At 36.3% G+C, this 12506-nt stretch overlaps 1 protein-coding gene and 1 pseudogene across 1 annotated transcript; one reads left to right on the forward strand and one right to left on the reverse strand.

The window, feature by feature from the left end:
- On the reverse strand, positions 1–996 carry LOC145588527 (putative acetyltransferase At3g50280). The gene has a single exon (XM_081645173.1). It carries the CDS (start codon positions 994–996, stop codon positions 1–3), a length of 996 nt encoding a protein of 331 aa, XP_081501299.1.
- Positions 997–9144: 8148 nt separating this feature from the next.
- On the forward strand, positions 9145–12506 carry LOC145588528 (cytochrome P450 98A2-like; annotated as a pseudogene).

Raw genomic sequence — 12506 nt, forward strand, 5'->3', positions numbered from 1 at the left:
TTAGTTAAGCAGTTCACCTGCTGTGGTATTAGTCATGATGTTACTTAGCACGTTTCCAAAATAATCATCAGGCAGTGGCGGATCTAACCTTTTTCTAACATTTACTGCTAGGTGACAATTAGTCACCTCATTTGGCGCTAGTTCATATGCTCGAACAATTGCACGCCAAATAAGCGCGGCTAGTGCTTGAAAAGAAGAGATTATAACACCACTACCGTTGTTAATACTATCTTTGTTGGCTTTCGCTTTTAGCCTCTTCATTGACTCTGACGTAAAATAAAACATCCTTTCCATCAACTCGGGTGGAGGTTCGTATCGAACTACAAACTCGTCGAGCTCGTTATTGTTTAAAGATAGCAAAAGAGGTGAATCTTTGCCTATTAGTAACGGTGGGCGTGAGATGGAAATCGGCCTTGAATTCACGTTGTGTATCTCGGACCACACCTTCCAAAAATGCCAAAATGAGGTTCCATCAACAATTGCATGATTCATGGAGCAGCCTATGAATACACCGTCTACCAACTCGGTAATTTGGATTGATAACAGTGGTCTAGACCGTCCATCTAAGTTAACCACGGTACACTTATCGTTATCGAATAACGAGTGTACAACCTTAGGGATGTAGGTAGGTGAGAGTATATCGGACACGGTTATGTCGAGGGTAGCATGGAGGAACTGAGCTCCAGGACCCTTGTTACAATCGATGAAGACCACACATTTGTTTTCTTCGTCGATTCGTGTGGCGAGCTGGCCGGCTAAGGGATAAAAATGAACAAGGGTGAGAGCAAGAGAGTCCTTAAGACTCTCTAAAAGGTTATCAAATGAGAAAGACTCATCTTTTGGGGAAGGTTTAGTGAACAAAAGACCCTTTTGATTGTAATGAATAGAAAGCAATCTTAAATCCCATGAAGTTAAAAAATATGGTTTATTGGAATTTTCTTCTAACTTTGGTTTGATGAAGCATTCATTGGTGCGCTTGTCGGTGGGTAATTCCATTATTGGTTACAAGGAAAAGGAAGTTTAAATTGATTTTAATTTGTTATGAATTGAATTGAATAGAACATAATTAAACTGATTTAGAACTAGTATTTCATATAAGAACCTTGATTTATTGAGTTCAATAATTGATATGTATTAAATGCAAGTTGTTACTCTAATCTCCAATATCATGTGGAATTAAAGAACATCCATGTTTCCACTCACTTTCTTTTTAAATTTTGGGTAATGATACATGTACAAAGATAATTAATTACTATATAGGAGGAGTATTCTTTGAGATGATGGTTCACCCAAACTTGTTCATTGTTAGAAGGCATTAGCCTAATAATGTGATGAGAGATGGCTTTCCTCCGAACATGAGACCACAACACATATTCGAGGTTTTTACTAACAAAGAAAACATCATCTAACATAGTTACATAGAGTATAAATTAGTGAAATAGGTAGCACATTTCGAGAGGAGATTGAAGATGAATTGAGTATTGGATTCCATAAGACCCTCTCACAGCCATACGTCGAGCAAGGTGAACCCAAATTATTAGTTTGAGATATTTAATAACACTAGGGGTCTGACGCACGTGATGCACGCGATATAGCTAGCCCTTCGAGAAGAGTAATTGGAGTAGTCAGCCTGTCACAATTCTTTATGACTATGTATATTAGTAAATGGTATTTTGTTGTAATTATTTGGAAAAACGGATTTTTGTTCATGATTAAGGCTTACACATTACTCAAAGTATATAACAATTTTGAAAAAAATCACTAATTTTTAAAAGCTATGAAAAATACTCTAACTAGGCTAGTACAAAACTACAATAATTCAATAATGTAAGTATTGTTTATTAGTGCAGATTAATATTAGAAGAAAAAAAAAACTATGACCATCCCACGGTTGGATCAGAAAAATACTCTGAAACATATATTCTATAACATCTAAATAATTCAAACGAAGTATTTATTAGTACAAATTAGTATTTTAAGAAAATTAACTATTACCATTCCATATACTAATCTAGTTAGGTACTACTCCTTTCGTGTTTTAATAAGTGTTACAGTTTGATCGGCACATAGTTTTACGCAATTTAATTGACTTAAATAAAATAAAAGGTAAGTGAGATAGTTGGAGTATTAAAAAAATATATAAAAAAAATAGTGGGGTTAATAGTTTATTGAAAAGTAATGAATGTGAGAGGAAAGATATAATAAAAAGAAAAAGTAATAGTGGATTTAGGTGGGGACCATGAGAGAAGAGAGCTACAATATTTAAATGTAGTTTTTTGCCAAAAAAAGGAAGTTTAACACTTATTAAAACACGGCCACATTTGATAAGTGTAACACTCAATAAAACACAGAGGGCGTAATATCTTTGAAACGTGAATGAGAGAAGATTAACCAGCAGAGACATACAAAGGAATATAACATGGATTACTCTTAACCAGCAGAGACATACAAGGGCTTAACTTGAAATAATTAAGGGTTACTTTTGTTAAAAAAAAAAAAGGGGTTACTTATAATATGGGTTACTTGGTTTTGTCTTATGTTCTGGATATTAGGGGTTACTTATAATATGTGTTACTTGAAATTAAGGGTTACTACTTGAAATTAGGGGTTACTTATAACATGGATTACTCCCTCCGTGTTTTTATAAGTATTGCACTTATCGAATGTGATCCTGTGTTACACTTATTTTTTTTGGCAAAAATCTATATTTAAATATAATATCTCTCTCCTGTCATGGTCCCTCCCAAACCCATTATTATTTTTTTATTATTATTATTATTTCTTTTCTCTCACATTTATTATTTTTCAATAAACTATTAACCTCACTATCTTTCTTTTACAATTTTTGAATACCCAAACTACCCCACTTACCTCTTATTTTATTTGAGTCAATTAAATTGCCTAAGAGTATGTGCTGGTCAAATTAAAGTGTAATATTTATTAATAAATGGATAAAAAACGTGAAATCAGGGATTATTGAAATTAGGGGTTACTTGAAATTGGGGGTTACATGAGATTAGGGGTTATACTTGAAATTGCGCGCGAGTGTCTGACTCCGTTATACACATCACACTCTGTTATTTTTGTTGAGTTGGCAGCAGGCCACATGGTGTGGCATATTGCACCAAAAAAGGTACTATATATTAAAAAAAAATAAACGATTTCTTACTATGAACTTTGAGATAATAATATAATATCTATAATAAATACTATAGTAATCATCAGGGTTATCCCTAAATTACACATTTCGCATTAACAAAAAAAAAAATTCCTCTAATTTTTTTTGTTTTTCCTTTTTTTCTCCCCTTAAAAAAATAACATGATGATAAAGAGTTACAATATATTGAGTTATATATCTAACAAAAGTGTTTTAAGGATAGACATTCAATATATTCAAATTTCAAGAAAAAAAAATGTTATATAACTCTTTTCATTTAAACTAACTTTATTTTAATTGAATTTAATTTTATGATTTACAAGTCTTATTATTATCTAACTGTATGTGCATGGTGTGGGGAAAAAACTAGTATTTAGAAGAAGAAAAAAAGTCCTTCGTTAGTTCAAAAATAAAGGAACAGTATGAGTATAAACAAATAAATATATTATACATAAATTCCTTTGTTTCAAAATAACTGTCATAGTAGATTGGCATATATGCCAATGCATAATAAGTTTGAACTTAGATTTATATGATTTAACATTAGTAAAAAATATATACTCCCTCCGTTACGTATTACTCGCAACAAACATGAGGATTGCGGACTCCTAGGCAAAAGATGGTAATGGTAATTAATAAAAAATAAGGGCATGTGTTTGGTATTAAACCAACCCAAAAAATTAAATAAATAAAATAAAATAAAATAAAAAACAAAAAACAAAAAACAAAACAAAAAATGAAATCAAACACCACCACCTAGTAGCACCACCACCTAGCACCATACCACCAACACCAACACCACCACCACCTAGCAGTAGCTCAATGAAACCCAGAAAATTCGAACCACCAACCCACGGAAGTCGAAGCACCAATGAGCCACCAAAGTCAGCAACACCATGAAAATAGAACCAACCAACCCACGAAAATTGAACCACTAAAGTCGGCGACACCACGAAAATCGAACCAACCAACCCACGAAATCGTACCACCAACCACCGAAGTTGAACCACCAACGAACCACTAAAATCGAACCAACAAAATTCGAACCCAGAAAATAGATAGGTCTGAAAAATTAAATCTTTAATTGGTCAAATTAAACCATCAAACTCTAGATCTTGCAATAATGAAGAAACATCAACAAAAGGAAACAAGAGAAAACAAAGGCAGTGACAAGGAAGAAGACAACGGCGGTAACTTCCGGCGATGGTAGCGGTCTCCATAGAAGGTTGCCCCACCAATGAAGATAGATTGGAGATCGATGGTGGTGGTGGTGGTTGCCAATGAAGGTGATGATGAATTTAGATGGAAGGTGATGTTGAATTTAGATGGAAGGTGATGATTTAAGTGGAAATGGTTAAGTTAATCAATGTTAGGTTTAAGTTAATAAGATAAAGGAAAAATTGCAAATAATAATACAACCTTTGGCCCGTTCTTTTTTAATATTACAACCTTTGGACTATACATGAATATTACAACCTTTTGGGGGTGTTTATTTTAAACAAGCAAAAAGCGATTGGTAACCTATTTTTACAAGTTAATGGGACTCATGTTGCTTTATAATTTGTTGAGCTTTTATTTATTTATTAATTTAATTTTTAATTTTTGTTTTCAACTTCTCTGCTCTTCCTTCTCCATATCAATGGAGGTAAACCACCACCACCCTTTAAACCACCACAACCCTTGTAGCCACCACGAAATAATCCACCAAATATCCTACTGAAACCCACCGAAATCCACACTACATAACCCGCAACCACCGAACCCACCACGAAAGCCCGTAGGTGTTGAAACCCGTTGAACCCCCGCAGCCACCACGAAACCCACCAAAATACCACGATACCCACCTAATTTCCATTCCCAGACGCTGATAACCACCCCCTCCCCTTCCCTTTCCCGAAAAGCACCCCTTTCCCGAAAAGCACCCCTTTCCCCTTCCTCTATATCGAAAATCAACCCCACCGAACCTTAGCATTGTGGGTGGGGCTTACGTGTCCGGGGATGTGGGGTCGATCATATACTTCACAAGAGCGGGGTTGGTCGGCCGACGCTACGGGTTAGGGTGATTTGTTCGCTGAGGAAGGGGGATGTCGTGGTGGTTGTTGGGGTTAAGAGGGGTTTTTTTGTTTTGCTTTTATTTTTTTTTATAAAAACCAAAATTAATTATTAAAATAAAAAATCAAAATTTAATATTTAGACTAATTACATGATGACATGTGTCATGTGTAATCGATTTAGTAAGTTATAGGTTTTCTGTCATGTTTAAAATTGACACCCCTCAAAGGTTGTAATGTTCTATATAATCCAAATTAAGGCGGTATTATTAAAAAAGAACGGGCCAAAGGTTGTATTATTATTTGCAATTTTTCCTAAGATAAGATCAGAAGTTTAATTAGTGTGTTTAAAAAAAAGTAAGGGTAATTTTGTAAAATCACACAAAAAAACTTACTATAAAATAAAGGAAAATTTTGGTTTAATTTGTTGCGAGTAATATGTAATGGCCATTTTTAGTAATTGTTGCGAGTAATATGTAACGGAGGGAGTATAAACAAAGCTAATATAATAAAATTTTATATTAATATTTATTAAACAATTTATTTAACGCTAAATTTATTCACTACTAACAAGCAAATTTCGGTGGACTGGTTCCAACGAACACGAAATTCCGTCGGAAAAAGCGAAATTTCCGACGGATTTATGTTCCGTCAGATATTTCCGACGAATTCAAAAATTCCATCGAAAATTTCTGACGGAAATAAAATCCGTCAGAATATATGTGCTTCCAGACGGAATTTTCTGTCCACACACTTTCTAACGAATTTATAGTCCAACGGAATTTTCTGTCAGAATATAATGTTAAAAAAAATAAAACCCTTTTTACCAAACACTAAAACGCTGCCCTTCCCCCTTCTATTTCCGCCTATCTTTCTTCTCTCCTCTTCTCCTTCATTCTTTGCATTTCTTCTCCTTTGACATATGTCGGTATCTAATTGGTAAAAAAATAAAATAAATTTTTTTTAGAAAAAATAAAATTATTTTTTAGAGAAAATAAAAAATTTATAAATTAATTAAAAAAATCACCCTCCAACCCAACAACCCTCCACGACCATCTACCCCATAAGCTCAACCCTCTGCTTGCCCCCCCCCCCCCCAGCATTGGATTGTCGCGCCAACCAGCCTCCCCCCTCCCCTTAAACAACCAACTACCCTCGAAAAACCCCTTCCTTGACCCGATCCCAGCCTCTCCCCCTTCCCAATTCCAGCCCGTTCCCCTTCCTTGTCTCAATTCCAGCCATTCCCCTTTCAGTATTAGAAAACAGTCAAATTATGATGGAAAAAATCCGTCGGAAATACCTTGTTTTCTGTCAAAAATTCCGTCGGAACTGGTTATCGGAAAACAATTTGTAGGAAAAATGACCTTTTCCGACGGAAATTCTGTCGAAACCACTTTTCCTACGGAAATCAATCCGTCATAAGAGGTTTTCCGGCCCGGGATTTCTGTCGGAAACTTTAAGGAAACAAATAAAAAAAAACACCGCACCACCGCTTCCAGCCCCCACCACCACTACGCTTAACCAATTCACTCGCCTTAACCCACCAATCGCACCACCTTAACCCACCTAAACCCACCTAACCTGAACCCACCCACTACCTAACCCGAACCCACCCACCACCTTAACCAGCCTAACCCTAACCCACCCACCTAACTTAGATCTATCATATAAACCCACCTAATCTGAACTCACCCACCTTAAACCACCCAACTAACCCAGACCTATCACCTAAACCCACCCAAATAAAACCCAGAATTACCACCCAAACCCTACATAGTCCGACCAACTACCACCACAACCGCCCAAAACCACAACCACCACTCAAATCTTAATGATATGAAAGAATTTTTTTAAAAAAATTAAAATAAGAAAACATACCTTTAAAATCGAATTTTGCTTTTAATGTCACCTCGAATTTGGTTTAATATTGCCAAATTCGAATTTGACCCGAAAAACCATTAATTTTTGGAGAACACCACACCTCCACGCAACGCCGAGGAAAAAGAACACCAAATTGGCGTTGACCTAACCCCTCGCCGTCGACAAAGAAAAGAGAAGAGAGAAATAGAAGGTAAAGAGGAAAGAGAAGAGAGAAAGAAGAAGGAGAAGAGCAGCAGAAACGAAGGAGAAAGAGAAGGAGAAGAGGAGAGAGGAGAAGGAGAGAGAAAGAGGAGGAAGGAGAGAGAAAGAGAAGGAGAAGAGGAGAGAAGAAAGAGAGGCGGAAACCGAAATAGAGAAGGGTTTTACGGTGTAGAGTTGGGTGAAAAGGGTTTTAAATTTTTTTTTTATTATGTTCCGACGGAAAATTCCATTGGAAATTTCCGACGGACTATAAATTTGTCGGAAATTGTAAATTTCGACGGAAAATTCCGTTGGAAAGCAAATATATTTTGACGGAATTTATTTCCATCAGAAATTTTCGACGGATTTGTTGAATTCGTCGAAAATATCCGACGGAACATAAATCCGTCGGAAATTATGCTTTTTCCGACGAAATTTCGTGTCCGTCGGAACCATTCCGTCGTTATTTGCCTATTTTCTAGTAGTGTTTCTCGGTCCGATTTCGGCCTCCTCCTCTTCCCCCGTCTTGATTCCAGCCTCCTTTTTCTTCCTCGCCCTGATTTCAACCTCCCTTCTCCATCGCAATTCTAGCCCCCTCCTCGTCCCATCAATTTTCTGTCCCTCGGTTAGTTGTTGTAGCTTCAAAAGGTGGGGCTAGGGCTAAAGGAGGGATAATAGATGGGGTTAGGGAGTTAGCGATGTTTTTTATTTCAGTTTTTATTAATTTAAAACTTAGATAAATTATGTGTGGTGACATGTGTACTGTAAACCCAAAAAAAAAAAAAAAAAAAAATTACCTATTTAATAGTTCGTTATGTTATCGGTCATCTGGAACCATTACAAAAGGATTGACATTAAAGGTCGGATTATTATAAAGTAGAAATTAAAAATGTGAGATTATTTCTAGTGGATGAAGCAAACGTCGAATTATTGCGGGTAATTCATCCATTTATTAACACGGAGTGAGTATTAATCAACAAAATATGGTCTTGGTTTGGTTGATGAGGGTGTTTACTCTATCCTCTTTAATAATCCCAGGTTCAAGTTCTCCACCCTCCCCACCTACTTATTTACATACATTTTTTTTTCTTCTCTCATTTAAGTATTTAAGTACTACTTTGTTGATAGTGATTACTAATGAGTTACTTCATACATTTTTTTTTTCCTGATAAATATCTCTTTAATTATGGGTGTCAAATTTTTTTTTTTTTTTTAATTTTTATTAATAGCTAAGTTCTATTTCAATGATAGTGATTACTAACAGGTTACTTCATACAATTTATTAATGAATATATATTTCTCCATAATTTTTTAATCCCTTTAATTATGTATGCCTAAGTTTTACTATTTTGTTTAAAAAAAATTATTAATGGTATTTTTTTAATGAATATATATTTCTCCGTATTTTTTTAATCACGCACTTTAATTATGTGTGCCTAAGTTCTACTATTTTTGTAAAAAAAATTTATTAATAGCTTACCATTAAGTAATTATTTTTGTACTGTATTACTAAAAAAAAAACATACGTGTCTAAAGTTAATTATTACATAAGAATAACACATGAAAGTCTAACGTTAGTGGTCACTTAATTTTTTTAGTCAAATATTCTGTTAACAATTATTGATATAGTTTAATAAACAAAGTAGAAACTACGTGGACTACAAGTTATAACATGTGATAAAAATACAAGTATATACTTATTTGTGTACAATTCATTGATAAAATATTTGGGGTATTATAGTGACACATTAGCTCAATAATACTTCTAATAAACAATGTGCACTACTATAAACCTCCAAATTATTAAAACCTAAACCTTACAATTTATGATTTCCTCATACACAAACAATCGCACCAATTGTTCACTTAAAGAATATGATTCTTTTTTTAACCATACCAATTTCTATTATTTTCATTGTTATTGTTCACTATGTCTTCCAGCGATTCCGGTACAAGCTACCCCCCGGTCCAAAGCCGTGGCCAGTCATTGGTAACATTTACGACATAAAACCGGTCCGGTGTAGGTGCTTCCACGAATGGGCGCAAACCTACGGCCCTATAATCTCTTTCAAGCTCGCGTCGGAACTAAACATTGTGGTATCAAATGGTGAACTAGCAAAGCAAGTGTTGAAGGAGCATGATCATACTTTGGCTAATAGGCATAGGTCAGCAGCAGGGAGAATTACTAGAAATGATGTGGGATTTATTTGGGCTGATTATGGGCCTTATTATGTTAAGGTTCGGAAGGCAAGTAGTTTGGCGTTTTTTAACCCAAAAATTATTGGAGCCCAAAGGCCCATTAGAGAGGATGAAGTCAACGCCATGATCGAGTCAATCTTTAACGATTGCACTAATCCTGGTATGTATTAGCTCTTAACTACTTGGTATGATATTTTGGTTAATTTTTGCGATTTATAGTTGACATTTGACGAAATAAGGAGTTTTAAGATATCTTTGTGGTTGTTATTTCCTAAATTGTTTTTCTTATAGAAAAAAGATATTTTATTTTAAAGTAAAATCAATTCATAAATATGATATCCTATAACATTTGGTAAAGAATCTGGTGACAAGATGTTGAGGTAGAATAATATGATGATTTCTACATTAGACGTATAAAATTATTGCTAGTTTAACTAATCAAAAAAATTTGACCATTTGAAAGGAAATTTTGACATTTGCTACTAGAAAAAACATCTCGATTCACATTTGATACCGGTTTAAATTTTTTTTTTTTTTTTACTTTGCTACAACCCATATCCCACATTGTTAAATTTCACTACCTGATGCCTTATACCGTTACTATTTCCGTTAGTGGGGCCCTAACCACCCCTCCATCCCCCAGCCACCTTCCTATCCCCCATCAATGCTGCCCCTCCCCCCTGCTTTCGACACCGACGACCCCACCCCCTTCCCTTTTCCCCCACCTACGTAGTCAACCCCCCTCCCTTTTCCCCTTCTTGCTGCCTTGACCTCGACCCCCACCACGTACGAACTGGAAACCACCCCCTTTTCATTCCCCCACCGGAATCAGCCCCGCTTCCCTCCACTAGAAACAAATCCCAACCCCTTTCCCTACCCTTTTCGGCCACCCCTAACCCTAAACCGTCACCCCAAAACCACCATAAGAGAAACCCTAAAACTCGTTTAGGCTGATTTCGCACTAGTGGTTTAGGGTAAGGGATGCCGATTTTTGGGTGGGAGAAGGGGAGGGAGGTCGATTTCGGTAGGGGAAACAGAGAGGGGGATCTATTTCGGTGGGGGGAATGGAAAGGGGGTGGTTTCTGGTTTATGGTGGGGGTCCGAGGCAGCAAGAAGGGGAAAAGGAAGGGGGGTGGGTTGCGTAGGTGGAGAACAGGGAGGGATGGGGTCGCCGACGTCGGCCGAAAATTTGTGTGTCGGTCGTCGATAGTGTGGAGGGGAGGGGTGGCTGATGGGAGGGTGCTAGCAGTTGAGGGTGGCTGTTTCTTTCTTTCTTTTTTTAATAAATTTAATGGATGCCTAAAAGATTCCGTTAAGTGGTAGTAAAATTTAATAATGTGGAATTTGAATGGTAGCAAAGTAAAAAAAAAAAAAACCGGTAGCAAATGTGAATCGAGGTGTTTTTCCTAGAAGCAAATATCAAAATTTCCTATTTGAAAAAAAAAAATTGTATACCCGTGTTATGAAGTATAATACGGCATAAGTTTTTGTTTCAGTGTATTGAAAGTCAAACTCAAGGACAATGATATAGATGGTATTCTTTAATCATACTAGACACCATCCTAAAGACTAACCAACTACTAGATTACGGAGTTGTTGACATTCACATATATTAAGTTTACTAGTGATAATTTGTTATGCACTTCTCTTGTTCATGCAGTAAACAAAGGTGAACCCCTCACCATACGAAAGTACCTAGAGATATTGTCATTCAACAACATTTCAAGGCTTACTTTCGGAAAGAGGCTTATAAATTCCAAGGGTGAGGTAGATTCCACAGGAATGGAATTAGATATTAAACGGTCTAATGGTGAAATCTAAAAGGAGAAACCTTGTTGCCGAGTACCTTCCGTGGCTTCATTGGCTGTTATCATCTCCCAACAAAGAAACAGTTGACGATACAATGTTTAACAGTCGAAAGGACCAATTCGTTAGAGACATGATCAAGGAGCAAGCTAAAGGGAATTCTAAAAATACGGATGGTTCAACTACAAAGCAGTACTTACTTGATGCCTTGCTTGCCTTGAAGGATGAGTATGATCTTAGTGAAGACATTATATTTTCACTTTGTTGGGTATGTGTGTCTTCCTTCATAACACTAAATTATTTGAATTGTAAAAATTTGGGGTCTCTCAATTATCATAGATCACCAACTTTTATGTGTTACAGTTATAGGAGTTACTCGGTTAGTGTTATAAGGGTTGATTTGTTCTTTTACAAGCGGTCACATACTTTGGCCAGCTGTACCTACACAAAACACGCTGCATTAAAATATGAGATTAATTTAAATTTTTGTTTGATTTGCAAGAAAGTGGGTATGAAATCTAGTTGTACTATGTATGTATTTATGTTGTTATCTAATAAGTTGCATGTTTGAATTTGTACAGGATATAATTATTGCTGGTTCAGATACAATTGCTGTCTCTACTGAATGGGCTATGGCAGAGTTATTACGAAATCCAAGAGTACAAAAGAAAGCCCAAGAAGAATTAGCCAACATAATTGGGAGTGACCGAATCATGACTGAAGCAGACTTCTCAAACCTTCCCTACTTACAAGCAATAGCCAAGGAGTCCTTAAGACTACATCCTCCAACCCCTCTAATGTTACCTCACAAGGCCAAGACCCATGTTAAAATTGGTGGGTATGATGTCCCCAAGGGCTCTGTTGTCCATGTTAATGTGTGGGCGTTAGGCCGTGACCCCAATGTCTGGGGTGATGTAAACGAGTTTCGACCAGAACGATTTTTGGAGGAGGATATTGATATAAAGGGTCATGATTTCCGTCTGCTACCATTTGGAGCGGGGAGACGAATATGCCCCGCTGCACAAGTGGGCATAACCATGGTTACATCAACCTTGGGTCATCTTTTGCACCATTTTGATTGGAACCCACCAAAAGGAGTTACATGTGAAGAAATTGACATAAGTGAGAACCCAGGAGTTGTGACCTACATGAAAACTCCGTTGCAAGCAATCCCAGTTCCAAGGTTATCAGCAAGCTTATATATGAATTCATCCGTTGACAATGACATATGA

The sequence above is a fragment of the Chenopodium album genome, chromosome 17 (assembly GCF_948465745.1).
Source record: "Chenopodium album chromosome 17, dcCheAlbu1.1, whole genome shotgun sequence".
Lineage (NCBI taxonomy): Eukaryota > Viridiplantae > Streptophyta > Magnoliopsida > Caryophyllales > Amaranthaceae > Chenopodium > Chenopodium album.

Coding starts and splice junctions, on each gene's coding strand:
- LOC145588527 (XM_081645173.1), bottom strand. CDS start 996: ATGGAATTACCCACCGACAAGCGCACCAATGAATGCTTCATCAAACCA.